This window comes from Clinocottus analis, unplaced genomic scaffold, assembly GCF_023055335.1.
Source record: "Clinocottus analis isolate CAN_PGR_092001 unplaced genomic scaffold, fCliAna1.0.p SCAF_3, whole genome shotgun sequence".
Lineage (NCBI taxonomy): Eukaryota > Metazoa > Chordata > Actinopteri > Perciformes > Cottidae > Clinocottus > Clinocottus analis.
This window is the reverse complement of record NW_027176042.1, coordinates 9,321,163-9,340,146: the sequence shown is the minus strand read 5'-3', so window position 1 is coordinate 9,340,146 and position 18,984 is coordinate 9,321,163. Positions and strand designations below refer to the sequence as shown.

The 18,984-nt window shown below is 46.9% G+C and overlaps 2 protein-coding genes across 2 annotated transcripts in view; one reads left to right on the top strand and one right to left on the bottom strand.

Moving 5' to 3' along the window:
• Window positions 1-12,554, top strand: part of ncoa3 (nuclear receptor coactivator 3) — a 28,869-nt gene extending 16,315 nt beyond the window's left edge. Inside the window, exons 2-22 of the mRNA XM_068593922.1 lie at window positions 1,175-1,279; window positions 1,541-1,701; window positions 3,021-3,121; window positions 3,316-3,490; window positions 3,595-3,786; window positions 3,959-4,045; window positions 4,339-4,482; window positions 5,319-5,466; window positions 5,595-6,229; window positions 6,339-7,300; window positions 7,398-7,521; window positions 7,700-7,939; window positions 8,142-8,354; window positions 8,492-8,609; window positions 9,082-9,253; window positions 9,786-10,148; window positions 10,264-10,470; window positions 10,574-10,805; window positions 10,891-11,083; window positions 11,194-11,413; window positions 11,546-12,554. Coding sequence (XP_068450023.1) covers window positions 1,194-1,279; window positions 1,541-1,701; window positions 3,021-3,121; window positions 3,316-3,490; window positions 3,595-3,786; window positions 3,959-4,045; window positions 4,339-4,482; window positions 5,319-5,466; window positions 5,595-6,229; window positions 6,339-7,300; window positions 7,398-7,521; window positions 7,700-7,939; window positions 8,142-8,354; window positions 8,492-8,609; window positions 9,082-9,253; window positions 9,786-10,148; window positions 10,264-10,470; window positions 10,574-10,805; window positions 10,891-11,083; window positions 11,194-11,413; window positions 11,546-11,557 — 4,785 coding nt within the window. The 5' untranslated portion in view covers window positions 1,175-1,193 and the 3' untranslated portion in view covers window positions 11,558-12,554. The remainder of the gene's footprint in view (window positions 1-1,174; window positions 1,280-1,540; window positions 1,702-3,020; window positions 3,122-3,315; window positions 3,491-3,594; window positions 3,787-3,958; window positions 4,046-4,338; window positions 4,483-5,318; window positions 5,467-5,594; window positions 6,230-6,338; window positions 7,301-7,397; window positions 7,522-7,699; window positions 7,940-8,141; window positions 8,355-8,491; window positions 8,610-9,081; window positions 9,254-9,785; window positions 10,149-10,263; window positions 10,471-10,573; window positions 10,806-10,890; window positions 11,084-11,193; window positions 11,414-11,545) is intronic.
• A 3,834-nt stretch (window positions 12,555-16,388) lies between these two features.
• On the bottom strand, window positions 16,389-17,640 carry id1 (inhibitor of DNA binding 1, HLH protein). Its single transcript, XM_068593923.1, has 2 exons — window positions 17,170-17,640; window positions 16,389-16,956 (listed from the first exon to the last, which is right to left on the bottom strand). Exons 1-2 carry the CDS (start codon window positions 17,530-17,532, stop codon window positions 16,921-16,923), a joined length of 399 nt encoding a protein of 132 aa, XP_068450024.1. The 5' UTR covers window positions 17,533-17,640; the 3' UTR covers window positions 16,389-16,920.
• Between the last annotated feature and the right edge of the window lie 1,344 nt (window positions 17,641-18,984).

The window sequence follows — 18,984 nt, the reverse complement described above, 5'->3', positions numbered from 1 at the left end:
GAGAGAGAGAGAGAGAGAGAGAAAGAGAGAGAGAGAGAGAGAGAGAGAGAGAGAGAGAGAGAGAGAGAGAGAGAGAGAGAGAGACTCTATCTATCTGGTTGTGCGGCCGCAGCTTTGCGTGTGTGCGTTTCTGGGTGGGGATAGGAAAGAGCAGTGACCTTAGAGGTTGGCTTCAGAGGTTTCCTCTCACATGAACTCTGAGGGGGTCAGACACGGGGCAATGCCAGAGCAAGAAAACAAGGGCAGGGTCCACAGCCCAGTGCTGCTCCACCCAGTAAGGGGAGGGAAAGCAGGGAGGAGTTGTCTTAGGATGGTATGGGCTGGTGGGGGGGGGGGGCAGTTAAAAGCGATTAAAGGAAAGAACGGATGTAGCCTAGTATGGAGAATGCAGAAGAGGGATAATTTTTAACTAGACCCTGACATGCTATGTGGAGCCTCGCCTGGATTGTTCCACAAGCCCGAGCGGTGTGTGTTTATTATTCCCCCATTCCAGTACTGTCCCAAGCGGTGAGACAAAGAGGCAGGCTGGCGAACATGTGCCAAGCCGGGACAGTCGCTACACACGTACACGGACAGTGCCACGACATGCCTGCACATGCAGGCGAACTGGAAATGTGTTTTATGCACCCAGCGTGTACGTGTGCTGCCGCTGCGAGCAGAGTGGTAGCGTTCTAGTGAGCAGGCTGGCTGAACGCAGGATGACCCATCTCCCCCGAGGCTCCACATCACTACATCATCATCAGTCGCTCCTCGCAGTGGAACAGATGAGATTTCACTCCCATCGAGCACTAAGCAGGAACCAAGGCTGCTTCGCTAACTGGATAGTCTACCCTCATAAATCTGTGTGAATCCACAATCGACTTGAGGATTTTGTTGAACTGTTATTTACGTATTTCCCTCTATCCATAACTTGACACTAAGCTTTTATGGTTTGCCTGTATTTGGCGTAATTTCCGAGTGAACTTTGCACAAAAAATCGACAGCCGAGGGCAATTTCCAATCCACAACTTGTCCTTCCATTAGATTGCCGCACACACACACATGAGCATACAAAACCTCTTTCTCGGTTCATTTCCTCTAAACATGTTGCACTGCCTGTATATGTATACGTGTGCGTGTGTGTGTGTGTGTGTGTTATTATATGTGTATGTGATGTGCTGCTTTGTGCTTTTAGGTGCTGATATGCGCTGAAGATGAGTGGCGTAGGAGACAACTTGTTGGAGCCGCTGTGCGCTGACCGCAAGCGTAAACTGTCCACCTGCGACACACCGGGCTTGGGGTGAGTGACTTCTGTTAAGAGTCTGTCATCGCAGTCCACGTCGTCCGCTGCTGATTTTGGTCTGAATGTCAGCAAGTGCATACACCACCACCCCCCCCCCCCACACACACACACACACACACACACACACCCTTTCCACGGTTCTCACTAATGTCTGCTGCCAGCGAAGCATCTGAACCAAGTCCGTCCCACGTACGGAGGGGGACTTGGCGAGGTGAGGTTGTCGTGGCAACTTGTCTAATCACCTTGGCGCCCCGGCAGGTGTGACAAGCGTCGGAGGGAACAGGAGAGCAAGTACATCGAGGAGCTGGCCGAGCTCATCTCGGCGAACCTCTCCAACATTGACAGCTTCAACGTCAAGCCTGACAAATGTGCCATCCTCAAGGAGACCGTGAGGCAGATCAGACAGATCAAAGAGCAAGGTACTGCAGAGCACACCCTCGTGCAAAGCCTGTTATTATTATTATTATTATTATTATTATTATTATTATTATTATTATTATTATTATTATTATTATTATTAATAAAAAACATCTTGTTGTTATGATTGTTCTGGTTATGTTTTGTTCCCCCACACACACATTTTTTTGTTATGGGGAGTAAACGGTGAATTAAGTTCGACCGGTGAAGCGCCCGGCTGCAGGACAGACGATGCCAGTGATGAAGTGCTGCGTTTGGTTCATGGCCAGGCGGCTTCACGCTGACAGCCACTTGGGCTGTTTGTATTGCCGGGGGTAAACGAACACCAGTAATTGAGACCAGTCCTTGGTGGTCGCGGCTCAAGGCTGTCAGTGACAGTGTGTATCTGTTAGTGCCAGGCCGAGCTTCTCTCTGGGAGACGAATGACACTGGTGGCTCAGAAATCAGCCCTTTTATCGCTCCTACCCTTTGCTCATTTTCCAATTGTTTTGCAGATTTGACTTGATCAGATAAAACAACAACAACCAAAAAAAATAAATATATATATACATATTTTCCTCCACCTGTTTCAGTGCTGCTTGAGAGTAGATCTGTGAGGTTAAGTGGATAAGGAAGAGAAAGAGAGCAATCATATTATAATCTACCCAGAGGGTCACAGCTGGCTACTGCTGGCCCCGTGTTATGCAGCTAGGTTGCCATAGTTACAGGATGTGAATGGTGGCGGGCCTCTGTTTCTTTTCTGTTGTCCGTCTTAACTCACCTTTTCTCTTCCTGTGCACATATATCTCTGCGGTTTACAATCAGTTACCCCGGTGTCTTCTTTCTTACGTCAGTCACTGCTCTGCTCTGCTCTGTGTGCTTAAATGGTACGTTTGGTTATAAATTATATTAAATCCAATGTATATTTGTTGTCTCGCTCGGTGTCTCGTGCCACAGATAGTTCCGCTATATGGAGCGGTATCTAACAAAGCCTTCGACACATGCTGATTTTAAAAATAGAAAGGCATGCGAGTCATTCATCTGTGACTCATGCTGCCACCTGCTGGCCTGGCAAACAAATGCATGCTGTTTTCTAATATTGGAGAAGCGGCGGCTCCCACAGCTAAGTGGACGTCAGATCCTGAGCCACAGTATGTTCAGGAAAAATACTATAAAATAGCATCTTTTACACTGTGGGGGTCACGTGCACTTGTCAATATGAAGGTCTTCTGAACAGCAGCTCTACCTGAGATACCGAACAAAACAATCCGAAGACATAGAAAGCTGTTGTACAAGGACAACTCTCTTCATCAGGCGTGTGATGCGCTTCATCTGTCCTCAGGAAAGAGCTCTTGCAGTGATGACGATGTCCAGAAGGCGGACGTGTCTTCCACTGGTCAAGGGGTCATTGACAAAGACCATCTGGGACCACTGCTCCTACAGGTCAGCTTGGGGACAATCTTCCATATGCTGGACCAGTGCTTTCCGGTCATTGCTCACTTGCAGTTGATAGACATGTCTCAGCTGGTTGATAGAAGGGCAAACAGTGACCAAATATACTAAAAAATATCATCTTATTTTAATTGATGCTTTGTCTTCTATTCAACTCTCCGTTTGTGTTCCCTTGCTGTCTTCAGGCATTGGATGGCTTTCTGTTTGTGGTTAACCGAGAGGGCAGCATTGTATTTGTGTCGGACAACGTGACGCAGTACCTGCAGTACAAGCAGGAAGAGCTGATCAACACCAGTGTATACAACATCATCCATGATGAGGACAGGGAGGAGTTTCACAAGAATCTACCCAAGTCTAATGGTGAGTCATGGGTTTAAACATGTGTGGGAGCAAACACCTGCAAGATCACAAGTGTGTGTGACTGTTTGAATGTGTGTTCACCTGTTGCCTATTTCTCGTCATAGCACCAAATGGAGCGTCGTGGGGCGGAGAGGCCCCCCGGCAGAAGAGCCACACCTTCAACTGTCGAATGCTGGTGAACTTCGGTCATGGTCCGAGTCATGGGTTGTCAGAAGAGAGGCCTGGGGGCCAGCGCTATGAGACCATGCAGTGTTTTGCCCTCACCCAGCCCCGGGCCATGATGGAGGAGGGAGAAGGTAAAAATCAGACTGTCTTGGCTGACACTTAGTGTGTAGCAACCCTTTCTACCACATTTATTGGTCAACGCGTGCTTAAATGTTGCAAATAATGCCATACGCACAATATTTTCCATGGACCAGTTTGTCCCCCGGTGTCGTCAAACATTGCAATGTCTCCCTTTGCTTTTAGATTTGCAGTCATGTATGATCTGTGTGGCGCGACGCATCATTGCAGTAGAGAGGACGGAGAGGTTTAGCACACGCCATGAACTGTCTGGTAGGTTTCCACTGTGTTGCCTCTAATTAATGCAAGTACATTCCCACTGTGCATTCATGTTGTATACATGTGTCCCTCCGATTGGAAAGGTTTTTGTGCCACACTCAAATTATAATTCCCACTTGCTTATTACTTGTGCTCATTTGACAATGTGACCTTTCAAGCCATTATCTTCTCGCTATTGAGAGATGTACACCATAAATTCTTAATTCCTTTAGGTGCACACACTGCATCTCTAAAGTTCACTAGCCGTTACCCTTTGTGCAATCCCAATGGTGCGTCTTCTATTGCAGGTAAGCTGATTGGCATTGAGCAGGAAACCTCTCTCAGCACCACGATGCGTCCGGGCTGGGAGGACCTGGTGAGGCGCTGCATGCAGATGTTCCTCCACCGAAGTGAGGGGCAACCGTGGTCTTACAAACGGCACTATCAAGACGGTATGTAACTCTCCCTGCCATGTACCCTCCATGGTCCTTTCCACAAAAGGCACCAGTATTTGTTATATTATCAGGTGTTTGCCATCACAACTTTACTTCCACACTCGTTTTGCATGGGGAAAGAACACTGGCGAAGGCATGAGCCGTTAATAAAGGTGATCAGATAGGCAGGTTTGAGCATTGTCACGACAAAAGTATACAAGAAATGTACCAGAACACAAGTCACCTTGTTTAGACGTTTGGTATGTAGGACACGGCCTTTGCTAGATGAATAAGAGGCTCAAAGCATTAATGAGTCATCTCTAGTACAATAGGAAACATTACTGGAATTGTGAGACAAATTTAAAAAACACTCTTGATTTCATGAGGTGGCAGGAAGAAAACCTAATATTTTAAATCGAGACACTTAAATTTCACCACCGTTGTAACTCCTGTGTAATGTATGAGTCTATGTGGTTTCGATTTTTGGTCCACACTTCCTTTTCTTTTTTCTCACTCATCACAAGACGGCAGCCTCTGATCCACTTTGCCAAACGGTAATTGCTGAGTTAATTCAGTCAGCTTCACATTAACAGCTTTCAGACAGCAATCACTGGAGGCTACATGGTAGTTTGATTTGTTACCAACATTAGCGACTAAAGGTTGAGCAACAGCTTGTACAGTGACATAATGTGGAAAAGATTCCAGTGCTCACAGTACGATGCAGCAAGCATTGTTTGGAAGTTCAGCTTGAGTCCCTGTCACAACCTGGGACAGCTGATTATCAGCCTCTTTTTTTTTTTTTGCTGCACATGCTTTGTCTCATTTTTAATAATACTTTTTTTTGAATGCTCTAGCTTTCCATAATGGCCATGCGGAGACGCCCCTCTACCGTTTCTCACTGTGTGATGGCACCCCGGTCACAGCCCAGACCAGGAGCGACCTCTGCAGAAATCCCAGCACCAATGAACCACACTCTTTCCTCTCCACACACTTGCTACAAAGGTGCGAATGCGATGATCCACAACTTGCAGGAATGATTTCTCTCCAATTGGATGATTGTCTAATTGTGTTATATGTGCTTAAACTTAGTTTGGTTTTCAGTTTTTGTTATCTGCTGTATTCCCTTGTAGGGAGCAGAATAGTTATCGTGGAAACCAGAGTGGTGGTCTAAGGCCTCAAAACATGGGTGTGAACAACCCCAATCAACCGATGAACATGGGCCCAGGAGGGGGCATGAACAGGGGCTACGGCGGGGCCGAGCAGGGCAACATGCCACAAAGAGGAGTGCCTCCGTACAGTGGGGGCAATCGCATGAACCCGATGAACCAGATGAACCCGATGAACCCGATGAACCCCATGCATCAGATGAATCAAATGAACAACGTTCATCAGATGAACAACATGGGTCAGATGAACTCCATGAATCAAATGAGTTCTGTGCATCCAATGAGCTCCCCCATGAACCAAATGGGGCCCATGAATCAGATGGGCCACCATGGCATGCAGCAGCACCAGCAGCATCAACAGCAGCAGCAGCAGCAGCATCAACAGCAGCAGCAGCATCAACAGCAGCAACAGCATCAGCAGCATCAGCAGCAGCTGGGTCAGTTCCATGGAGGTGGACCTGGAGGTGGAGGCTACGGGATGGGAATGACCAGCCCCCCCCAGGCCAGTCCAGGCATTAATGGCCCCACACACAACGTCATGGGTTCACCCAGAGTCCGAGGAAGCCCCAAGATGGGTGCCAGCCCCTTCTCTCCCGGAGGTACAAACCAAACATTTCTCGAGATCTATTAGTTCTGTAGAAAATCACTACTTCCTAACTGTGACATTTTGTGACACTTGCGTTATGACATTGGTTGTGTCTTTTGCAGGTATGAACTCTCCCATGAGCTCCAGTCACCCTGGTAACTCTGGAGGAGGGACCACCTTCTCCAGCAGCTCCTTGAATGCCCTTCAAGCCATTAGTGAGGGAGTGGGCAATCCAATGCCCTCCCCCCTCACCTCTCCTCCCTCTCACAAGCCTGACAGCTCCCCGAGCATCAACTCCACCAACCATGCAGCAGGGGGACCCTCTAAGCCCAGCATCCCAGCCTACTCCGACTCCAAGAGCCCTGGCAGCTCACTGGGAGCTGGAGGAGAGCAGCAGTCTCAGCAGAATCCACACACTCCCACCAGCGAGGGCCCTCCTGACAAGCCAGACAGCCAGGCCAGCAGAGAAGCCGGTCTGGCTGGGGGAGAAGCCAACCGGCGGGTCCCTGACACCAAGTCCAACAAGAAGCTTCTGCAGCTCCTCATCTCCCCTACAGATGAGCTGGTGCCCCCTAATCACACACCGGGCTCCACGCCCGAGACGAAAGACAGAACAGCCGGGGTCACCAGCCCCTCTTCAACGGGAGTGTCCTCCTCTACGGGCGGGAATCACGGGGCTGTGTCTTCCTCAGGCGGCCCAGGACATTTAACAAGTCAGTCACTGCAGGACAAACACAAGATCCTCCACAAGCTTCTGCAGAACGGCAACACTCCCGACGATGTGGCTCGCATCACAGCCGAGGCCACTGGTAAGAGCAGCCTGGATTCAGGGGCACCGGAGCCTGGGCCTGCAGCCGCTGGAGGGGTCAGGGGCTCAGAATCAAAGCAGGAGCAACACAGCCCGAAGAAGGAAAAGCCCCACGCCCTTCTACACTACCTCCTCAATAAGGATGACTCTAAGGAAGGTGGTGATGTCAAACCAAAGCAGGAGGAGCTGGAGGGGAGAGGAGCTCAGGGTACAGGGGTCACCAGCTCTGACCCCCACTGCATGGATGGGAAGGTCAAGTTGGAGCCGTCGGATGAGGTAAAGCTTTAGCCTAGAATAAACGTTTGTGAGCTGAAGTTTGAAATGCCCACTAGAACATTGTTTGTCTGATCCTTCTTGTGTCTCGATGGTTCAGGCGGAAACCCTGGAGACCATTCTGGGTGTCCCAAGGAATAACCCTGGCTTCTACCCTGAACCAGACTCCAGAGCAGGCAAGGAAGGGGTGAACAAACAGGGAAATATACCCGACAGTTTACATGGTAAGTCAAATCAAATCTTGCTCACTGTGGAGAAACACAGGGCAGTATGCATTGCAGCCTTGATTGACACATGTTGTGTCAAGTCTAGCATGAGGTAGCTCACAGTGGAGGATTCTTGGTCTGAGAATCTAAATGTTCGAGGGTGTGTAATCCAACATTGGTATTGTGTGTGTTCCAGATGGGGAGAGAGGTCCCATGCCTCCAGCGCAGCGCATCGCCTATCAAAGAGCCTTGTCCGTGGATGCCAAGCCCTTGGGTGGAGAGGGAGTCGGAGGAGGAGGGCTGGCCGGGAGACGTAATGTCCCCTGTCCCACGTTGGTCAAACAAGAGAAGATGGATGCTCCAATTCGACCTGGGCCTGTTCCCAATGGCTTTCCCGGGGGCATGGGCGTGTGTCCACCACGGGGCAACCCAACAAGTAACTTAAACACTTATTTCTTAGCATGCCCTCGACAGCCTGGCTGTGCTTTCCAGAGAGAAGACAGTATGAGGATATTTGTTCCTTTTTCTTTTTGCAGCTGAACTCATCATGTTGTACAGAAGCTCAGGGTCTCGTATTCACTGTGTTGCTCAGCTCACTGCTGAAAACACTTAATGTTCATGGTGTTTGTGTTGATCAGGAGGAATGGGCAGAGGAATGGGAATGCCTCAGCGGCCTCCCATGTCTGGGCCCGGGGACTGGGGGATGCCGCGGTCCGGGGGCATCCCCACGGCCGGACCAGGACACCCTGGCATGGGTCGCTCTGGTCCAATGGGAGGTCCCATGATCAACCGGTCCAACAGTGTACCTGGGAAAACCAGGTCTATGCTGCAGCAGCAGCTCATGGATATAGGTATGTCTCACGTGATGAGTGACGAGTGTTGCAATTGTCTGATTTGGAATCATTTTCTGGGAATTGGCTGGTGGGTAATTTGACTCATTGTTATCTTCTCTATATTGATCATACACTACCCATTTTCATTTCTGCAGGTACCAATGAAGCCAATATGGGCATGAGTCCGTTTGGTGGACATGGGGTCCCACCTCAGTCTCCGTCCTGGCCAGACCCTGCTATGGGACTGGACAGGCCAAAGACTAACACAAAAAGGTAAACCTTCTGCACTGGTCCAAACTCTATCCCTCTGAATGTTTGTCAAGTTCGTCTTTAAAGGAATAGTTTGGATGTTTTAACGTGGGGTTGAATGGGATACATATCCATAGTCAGTCTATCACCTACTGTAGTCACTGGTAATACAGGGATTAGGGGTGCGTACCACGTGGAGGACCTACATACTCCTTAGGCATGGACCAAAATCCCAACTATAACCAAGGTTACCCTGGACCCCCAGGGGCCTCACCTGTGAGCGTGTCAACCGGTTCTGGTGTTGGCACAATGCAAGACAAGTCTCCTGGAGGCTTCAACCCATGATGGGTTGAGGCAATACATTGACTGTTGATATGCACCTCATACAATCCCATGCTATCCCTTAGATTATGGTTATCCCCAAGGTAAATCCAGATGATGGTATTAATGGTGTTTGTGATTGAAGTCTCATTTCCTTGAACATTTGTCACGTTAGGGACCAGTTTGGGCACCCACTGGAGGAGCTGCTGGGGCCCCGGGTCAACAGCGAAGGCCCGAGTGATGAACGGGCACTTCTCGACCAGCTGGACTCTCTGCTCAATACCACGGATGTCATTGCTCTACAGGAGATAGACCGAGCCCTTGGCATCCCTGAAATAGTAGGCCAGGTACAGCACTCACTACACTAGACATAATATGTTGCATATACTCATTTTGTAGAGGAAATAGTAACGCATTACCAGCACCAACGGGGCTTGAGTCGAAATTTACTTCAGTTCTTCTTAAAGTAATTCCAATTAATAACGTGATTATTGAGTGAAGCACAAAGTGTTATTTTATTAAGTCTTATTTTTTATGTAAAATAAGAATTCATAAATGCATGCATTTGTTCTGCATAGTTGTCATTAAGTGACACAACAAAGTGAAGGTGGCTGCTGTCTCGATTTTAAGTGCACATTGAGATGAAGATGACTGTATATTATTTTCCCTGCTGCTCTAATTATACAACTGCTTTTGGTGTGATTTGTATGTGGGGGTCCTAATCCACAACATGATATTAGTTTGCAGTAAAAGTTTTTGTGAGTTCCAGATGTGTTGTACTGTCAGTAGTTTAATTACATAGCAACTTCTATCCAGCTTTGTTTTGGATGTTGCAGTAAAGTTCACTGTATTGTGACATGCAGCTTCTCTGTATCCTAGAACCATGCACCCGAAAGCCGACAGCAGGGCCCGAATCGAGGCCCGGGTCGGTGCCCACCATCAGAACCTTTCCCGAGGCCAGACTCCTCCTTAGGCATGGACCAAAAGCCCATGTATAGCCAAGGTTACCCTGGGCCCCCAGGGCCCTCCTCTATGGGCATGCAGCCGGGTTATGGTGGCAACACGATGCAAGGCCAATCTCCTGGAGGCTTCAACCCCATGATGAATCAAGTAGGCCAGACGGGGGCCTTCCCGGGGATGGGGGGCATGGGCAACCCCCGCGCAAACATGATGCGACCTCGCATGATGACTGCCACCAAGCCTCTCCGACTGCAGCTGCAGCAGAGACTGCAAGGACAACAGGTGATCCCACGGACCCAGAGAGCCATCCTGTTATGTCAAAGATTGAGCCGGTCAGCTTGTCTTAAGTTGGAAATCAAACTGGCATATTTAACTCTTCTATCTTCTCATCTGGCAGTTTATGAACCAGACGCGGCAAGGCTTGAAGATGGAACATGCTCCTGGAGGAAACCCTGCAATGCATTCAGGCATGCAGCCCGGCATGCAGGCTGGCATGCAAGCTGGCATGCAGGCCGGTATGCAGCCCGGCATGCAAGCTGGTATGCAAGCTGGCATGCAGCCCGGCATGCAGCCCGGCATGCAGCCTGCAAACATGGGAGCTCAGGTATGTGATCAGAACTTCTCACATCTAATGTATTGTGCATTTGAACGTCAGCCAGGTTACCATTTGTAGAATTTCTGTCAAAATATTGATGTTTTGTCTGCAGCCTGGTTTCCTGAATGCCCAGATGATGGCTCAGCGCAGCAGGGAAATGATGACCATGCAGATGAGAAGGCAGCGGATGATGATGCTGATGCAACAGCAGCAGGGGCAGGCGGCAACAAGAGGCTTCAGCCCGCCTCCAAATGTCACCGCACCAGGAGGCATGGACGGCTCCATTGGAGGCCCCGCCATGAACCAGCCTGGACAGCAGGGCTTCAACTATGGAGCTAACTATGGTGAGTTGACTGAGGCAGAGCTCTGTCATTTCCTCCTCGATATTCAAGTTGTGACTCTCTCTTGTGGTTGTTGTTGTTGTTGCAGGGATGAGCCAGCAGGGGGACCCATCATTCATGGCTCCAGGAAGCAGCCCGCCAGCAAACATGATGCAAGGAAGAATGGGGGGTTCTCCGCAGACCACCATGATGCCGGGGATGCAGGGCAATCCACAGGGAGGGCCAATGTACCAGTCAGGAGACATGAAAGGCTGGCCACAGGGCGGCATGCCACGCAACAAGTATGATTTAGTCACCAATTATTCAAGTGCTTTCAGTTCATCGTGACTATTTTAGCACAGTGCTGAAAACATTAAGTGTGTGAAAATACATATTTTTTCTGGTTTTCCAGCACGTACCCCCAACAACAGTTTCCCCAGCATGGAAACCAGGGTCAGTTTGGACCCATGATGATGAACAACCCCATGGGTGGACCCGGGCCAGTCAGCGGGGCACCCGTTGCGGGTCAGATGGGCCAAATGCAAAGGCAGGGCCAGATGCAAGGCCAGATGCAAGGCCAGATAGGCATGAACCCCATGGGAATGGGCAGAATGCCAATGGGACCTGATCAGGTAGGTAATGCATTGTCAAAGGAGTCAAGTGGCTTTACATACGGGTCAGCTTTTTTAAACACAGTTGCAATATTAAATAAAAATTAAACCTCAAAGGAGACTTTACACATCTTCCTCTTTTCTTCTCTGCAGAAGTATTGCTGAAGACCTGTGGCTGATTAGAGAATCTGGAGCTTTTCAGCTATGGCAGAGCAGGCTGAGCCCTCAGAAGAGCTGGACACACACACACACACACACATATACATAGTAAGGGTTCTTCAGCATAAAACGTGATGCAGCAGACTGCACGACACACGGCTCATGCTGGAGGAAGCTACCGGGACGACCGACGCCTCACATACTGTACCCCGGTTAAGGTGATGCACAAACACAGAATATCAGTGTGTGTGGGTGAGCGTGAACGACCCGGAGCTCGCCGGGAGCTGCAGAACGGGACTATGGTACAACCAGCTGTGGCTGCACTTTACCTGGAAGCTTCTGTGTGGAACAAAAGATCGATGCAATATTTCTTCATCATTACAGCCTTACTAGAGATTCAATGCCTTCTCAACGATGGGTTTCTTTTTTTCTTTATTTCCCTTTGGATGCGCCTCATTCTTGAAGTCATCGGAAGCTATAAGCACAGTTAACTATGTTATGCAGATCGGAGCAATAACTCTCGCCTCTATGCTTTAGACTGTAACTGAGCGCCATGACACCTGTTATAAGCAAACAAATGGTACTGCAGTATTAGATGTCTCAAATGTCCTCTGTGAATATGAATTGTAAATATTCTACAAAATATATCAAACATGCTTTTTAAAGGCCCATTATTGCACAAAGTATGAGACCTGGTTGTATTTTTGTGTCCCATAGGTCAATGTTGAGTTGGATGATTATCTTTTATTATTATTTTTTTTTAAATGCTCCTTGCAAATGTTGCAGTCGTGTTTGGGGTTCCCTCCCCTTGTTTGTCATTTTCTGAATGCTGTATTTTTCCAGTTTTCCGAAACAGTGGTGTATTCCATGTTTTAGTGAGACACTTTTGATGAGTTGTGATGAGTAACTGCGGAGTTCTCACACCGTCAGAAGGTTTTCCTGGAAGAAGGCAGAAGTGAATTCTGTCTGGCCGTGAAGCGACGTGGTCTTCGTTGGGCTCTGTGTGAGGCCAGCTGCGTGGGGTTTTGTCTGCAGGACCGTGAAGACGGGGACAGGAACTCCTCAGCGTACCAACAAGCCCAGTCCTCGCAGTGGTCCCGCCCCTTTCCTCAGCTCTGTCTGCTGAGTGTATTTGTATTCACAACATTTTCTTTTGACTGTTATTCTCAACTCGCTGAATCTACCTTTTCAACATGCGCAATCCAAAGATATTTTTCCACATCTCTGTATAGTTTCTGGTGTACATTTGTATTATGTGTTCTATTAGTCTGATGGTAAATGGGTACATATTACAGATCTTTTAAAAGCATTTGATGGGTTTTTGTACTGCAAGCGTAAGGAGTATGGGGCCGAGTCCGGCTAGCGGAGCGAAGAGGACTGGAAACTCAACCTACAGCAGAACGTTTTTACATCCAGAAAAAAACAAAAAACACAGCATGTTTTGCTGTGAAAGAGAAATACAAATGGAATGAAATCCACTTCAAGACATATCAATCTCTCTTCTGTCAGGAAACAACTTTTATGTCCAGCTTGTGTTACTTCAGGAAAAAAAAGGAACTTGTAGAGTTTGAATGAAGTGTAAAAAAAGGCAAGGTAATTTGGTTTGTGTTTCTTTGTTTGGAGGTAAAATAAGCTGTCATTTTACAGGATGTATATTACAGATTTTGTCTGTTGTTGATATTGATGTAAATACAAATTTCTATTTAAACACCCTTGACTCCGGTTCTCCGATCATCTTCTGATTCCTGGCTGCAAGGTACCCCTCTGACCCTAGAAACGGCAAATATCAACATGCTGTGATGTAGCCGACACACAGAGACAATGGTAGTCGAAGCATCCTGTAAAGCTAGTGATCGATGCTTTAGAAGAGATGTAAAAAATACTCTATTACAAGTAAGAGCCCTGTATTCCAAACTACATTACATTTTTAATATACATAATGTATTATGCCCACACGATGGTGTAGTGGTTTAACCCACGACCACCTACACAATGAAGGTGGATCCGGGTTCGCCCACGAGCAGTGTGTGGAGTTTGACTTCTGGAAACCTGCACCTGACATGACCACGCGCAGAGGAAAGAAAGACGTTTATCCTCAGAGACCGAGAGGAAGAGAGAAGAAGGTTTATCTTGCGCTTAAACTTTACAATAACAATAATAAAACAACACGACGCTCTGTAGTTTGCACAAGACGGTAGGCACTTTAATTCTAGTTAACTAAAGTTTTTAACGTGATATTATTAAATATTTAACATATTTATATATATATATATATATATATATATGTACATATATATATAAGACAATATTTGTCTTGTTGAATTAATACCCATCGCCACTGGAGCATCCTGCAGTCAGGCATCATTATTAATAATACTCATGTTTTAAATATTTTTTTTTAATTACTTTGTATCCTATATATATATTTAATGCATATACATATATATATATATGTTTGTATATGTATATAATTATATAAATTATATATAGAATACTTTAGAAGAGATATAATGTAGAGCTGTAAAAAAAAAAAAAATACTCCATTACAAGTAAAAGCCCTTCAAAACTCCACTGAAGTATTCGCTGCAGATGCATTTTTTAGCTGCTTGAGATTGAGTTTGTTTGATCAGTTAATCCGGGGATTCCCAAAGGTCAGGCCTCTCCTAAAGGTCACAGGGTACATCAACATGATTTATGGAGTTGTAAAGAAGAAAAAACTAAGTGGAACTGCTGACAACCAATCTGAAATATCAATCAATTAAAAACTTAACATGTATTTTTTTTTTTAAAAGATAGAACAATAATCTAAAATGAAACCAATACTTGTACCTGTCAGAAATATTAAAAGCACAACATTTTGAGCAAGTAAAGTATGGTCACATCAAAGTTATATTTCAGAATAGTACTTGAGCAAAATGTAAAACACTGAAGCTCAATTAATGAAGTGAATCTTTTTTTTTTTAGATGACCATGTGTTTTGAATCCAACATAACTGTCACAAACAAAACTAATATTTAATGTCGACATACAGAAGTGTTGACGCCATAAACACATGTTGTCCACGCTGTGAAGGCAAGAGGGCGCTGCTGTCCGCTGATGTCACGCACAGCAGTGTGTAATGCTGAGATGTACGACATGGCCGCAGGGGGGCGCTCACTACAATGGAGTTAAGGAAGGGACACGAGTTTTGATTCATTTTGATCGATCGAGGGATTAAAATTATAATGATAATTAAGTAGCAAGCGAACATAACATCCAAAACGCGGTCCTAATGAGATTCAATGGCAAGACAATGTCGAGTGTTATGGAGACCACAATAGCCTGATCTTTATGTTGCACACGACTCAGACAGATTACATAAAAACGGGATTTGTTGATGATTATGTGTGATTAAATAATCAGAGCTGAAAATATGTTTTCAGTGTAAAGGAAGACATTAAAGAATTGTATATGCTAAAGATGCTCTGTTGAAGCACTCACTCATGGGCAGTTCTTAAACGGTGTATGTTCAAATATAAAACAGAAAGGGGAGGGGGAAGGAGTATATAAATATATTAATAGCACATTTAGAACATACGACTGTACTGTGGGAATCTCTCTCTCTCTCTCTCTCTCTCTCTCTCTCTCTCTCTCTCTCTCTCTCTCTCTCTCTCTCTCTCTCTCTCTCTCTCTCTCTCCCTCTCTCTCTCTCCCTCTCTCTCTCTCTCTAGTGTTGGCGTGGTTCCCGGCCCATCTGCGGCCTGGCCCGTGGATTACTGTTTGTTAATGTTTCAATCAGCTGTGTGTTGAGGAATGTGGAGCTATTTAACCTGAACTTCCCCAGGTGTGCCGAGGCGCCGCTCAGTCTGGGCCCCGCCGCCCTCCCCTGCCCTTGGCACAAAGCTATCACACAAACACAATCACACACTGGCCACGCCGGGGCTGCAGCTGTGCGCATCGCACCGCAGGGAAATGGGAAAAACATTGCACCAGGGAGACAGAATAAATCTTATAACGAATCGCTTCGCCGAAGCCATTTTAACCCCTGCGGTGCCGGCAGGGGAGGCAAACTGCTGATTTACACGATAACATATCGAAACACCATTTTTTTAATGGATGTTTTATGGAGTGAAACTAACTTTTAAATCATATTCATCTCGTCATGCCTAATAAACCACCTCTACCTTTTGTGTTTATTTAATTCAAATTTTAAAGTGAATGTGAAGTCACATCGTCTTGGGAAAAAATACGTTTGTCATGACTGCGATTATTTATTAATTTTTAATTGAATCCTTAATCTAATTTTAAACTGCCTCAATTTGTCAAGATCTTTAGACTTGACGATTTAACATGAGACTTCCTCTTGTAATGTGATACGGTAATGACCCATAGAGAGGCAAATTACCAATTTAACTGGCTATGAGCCATTATGTTGACCTCCAGCATTAGTTTCATGTTACCCGGAAGTCTTAACAGCTTCTTCTGGGTGTAACACTTTTATTGACAACCACTTCTCACTCCCTTAGTACTCAAGTCAGCATCAAGATAAGCCATTCAGATGGATTGAGGCCTGCTATTAACAATCACATCCCCACAACAGCCACCAGGTGTTTCACCACCTCCTTCTAGTATTTTCCAGGAAATCAAAACTTAGAATCTCTTGGTTTTTGTTGTGATGTTGTATCACAACATCACAGTTGTATCACAACATCACAGTTCTAAGTTTCCCTATTACCATTATTTCCCTCTCTCTCTTACTCACTTTCAATCTCTCTCTCTCTCTCTCTCTCTCTCTCTCTCTCTCTCTCTCTCTCTCTCTCTCAACACAAACACACATAATAACACAGATGAGTTCTTGTTCAAAAATAATTGTCTTGTTTTAATAAAAAACACAAATAAGGTACATTGTAAGAAAACAATAGTTTCACATACTGTGGCATTGTAATATACAATACTGTTTGTCGCTCAGGAATCTGAGAAATTTTTACTTTTTTCTTTCACAAAATGTTGAACATCTCTATATGATTTACACAAGATACAAAGAGCGTAACAGAAACATTAGCTTTCTTTAGAAACTCTACAAGCAACGAGCGACGCTGGTTGCACTGAACATGTCTTGGTCCCCCGGCTAACCCAGTCTATATCTGGACTCCGCCGGTCTTCTTCTCCTCTCAGGGCCCTCTGATGAATCGAGAGCCTTAAGGGACAGAGATCCTCGCCGCTGGAGGATGTCCACACAACGTCATTTGTCTAGCATTGGGAGTTTGAAACGTCCCTACACAGTTCAAGGTTTATTTATTAATAGATGTGGTCTCGAAGTCACATCAGATAGCCTTGTTCGTTCTCCGCGTTGCTCGCTATGGAGTGATGGCGCGATGCTCCACGAGCTCTTAGCGGCACATAATCCTGTCGTCTGAGCATCCATTCTGCGGAGAGGAAAAGGGAAAACAATGCTTGATTAGTACATCTGCTTTACATGGATAGGAAGCAAACCGGTGCGCAAAAACAACCTTTACGCACAAGCTTGGCATTTTTACGCACGCGTGCTGGCTTTTGGAAAAACACGACGCAGAGGCGGCGCTGTGTGACACTGAACGCATCTGAAAGGTTTATTCTCCAGTATATGAGCAGATATTTACCTCCACTGCGATGCTTGCGATCTCTGCGTTCAGCGTGGTCAGCGGCGTGCGGGTGACGTTGCCGGCGGAGTGATGGCGGCTCTTCTCCGGCTCGTCGAGCTCGACTTGCAAGTCCCAGATGTAGTCGATGACGTGCTGCAGGATCTCCACTTTGCTGGCTTTCTTGTTGGTGGGCAGGGTTGGCACGAGCTCCTTCAGCTTGCTGTAGCAGCTGTTCATGTCGTGAAGGAAAGCGCTCATCTGCTCGTCCAGCAGCGGAATCTTGCACTTGGCGATGCTCAAGCTCTGCTCGGACAGGCAGCGCACCATGTCCTCGCCGCCGACCTTGCTCTTCAGCGCGCAGGTAGATCCGATAACCTTCATGATTAATGTCGAAAGTGTAGTTTTCCAAAGATGACGACGGATTGTAATAAAGTAGGTGAGCAATGAGGCTTCTCCTCCTCGTAAGAGATCTTGGCAAGTTTATGTTGACAGTTTGCAACATCCACATGGACCAACCACCTCGTCTTTATAGCGGAGCATGAGTCGGGGGCGTGTCAGGTCTGTGCCGTTTGAAGACAGCCAGCGAATGAGGCGGCAGAGTTTGTATTGACGGGTCGGTCCACAGCAGCACTCTCAGCCAATGACAGCTCTCGCCTGGTTATCGGGATTTACAATCTGTTTGAGGGATGGCGTTACAAATGGAAACAAATGTGTGTCTTTTATGGGTAATATGTGGGAATCCAGCTGTCCATGGCTTGGGGACTCTGCAGGTGTAGATAGCCTGGGGACAGTCAAGGGGTGGTGAATGCCTATGCACTGTGGGAATGTGTGTGGGATGGGCCAGGATGAATGGGATGAATGGTTAATGATAATTAGGCTACCACCGTGCCCCAGATTTAACAGCCTCTAACAATTGTTGCAGATGTGGATGACAATAGTACAGTAAAAAAAAAAATAATAAGACAATTGATGGCCAAACAATTCTGGGAAAAGACTCAGTTTTTGTTAACTTTAATTAGTTGGTCAGGATGATAAAAAAAATTGCGTTGACCCCCACCACCCATCCTGGAGGAGGGGGGGGGGGGGGGTATCAGTGGAATGCATTCGCTAAAGAGATTAGCAGTTTATTCAATTTATTTGAGGACAGATTGTTGATTGTTTTAGGAAAATATGCTGCGGACCCATTCCCACACCAACATCTCAAGCGTCTTTTAAAACTCAAAGCTCCCCTTTATGCTTCCAAAGTGCACTTTCCCCGCAGCACAGACTCTCCTTTTCCTGCTCCTGCGTGCTGAAGGAAGCCCAGTGTGAGAGCCGCAGCTCCCCGGATTCCTTCACATGTTTCTGCAGTGTGTGCTCAGCCTTGTGTGCACACTCAGATCGCATCGCTCTGTTCCGAAATCTTCCCCCCAGATTGTCCAAACAAGCCCGAGCAGACTGGCAGGCGCCAGCGCGGTGACGTCACCCATTCATCCGAGCCTTGACGCCTGTCAGCCTGGCGCCGCTCGGGCGGTCTCCATGGAGACGTCAAACAAGAGGGCTCGCTCTCTCGCGCTGCTCCATTCACCTGCGTGGCGCGCGGACCCTGAGAACAAACCGGCTCCGGAGCTTTGTCGTTCATTTATCACTTTAAAGCAGCGGGGTGAGATTACCGCCCCGCGCACCTGCAGAGCCAAGGCTGTCAGAGGAGGGGGAAGGTACGATGTTGTTGCCGCACTTTTGCACACAATAACTGTTGCATTCCTCCACATCGCCCCCTGACTGCATGTCCCACGGGGTTACTTTAAAACAGTTTATTTATTCATTCATTCATCCAATGCGTGCCTTTTTATT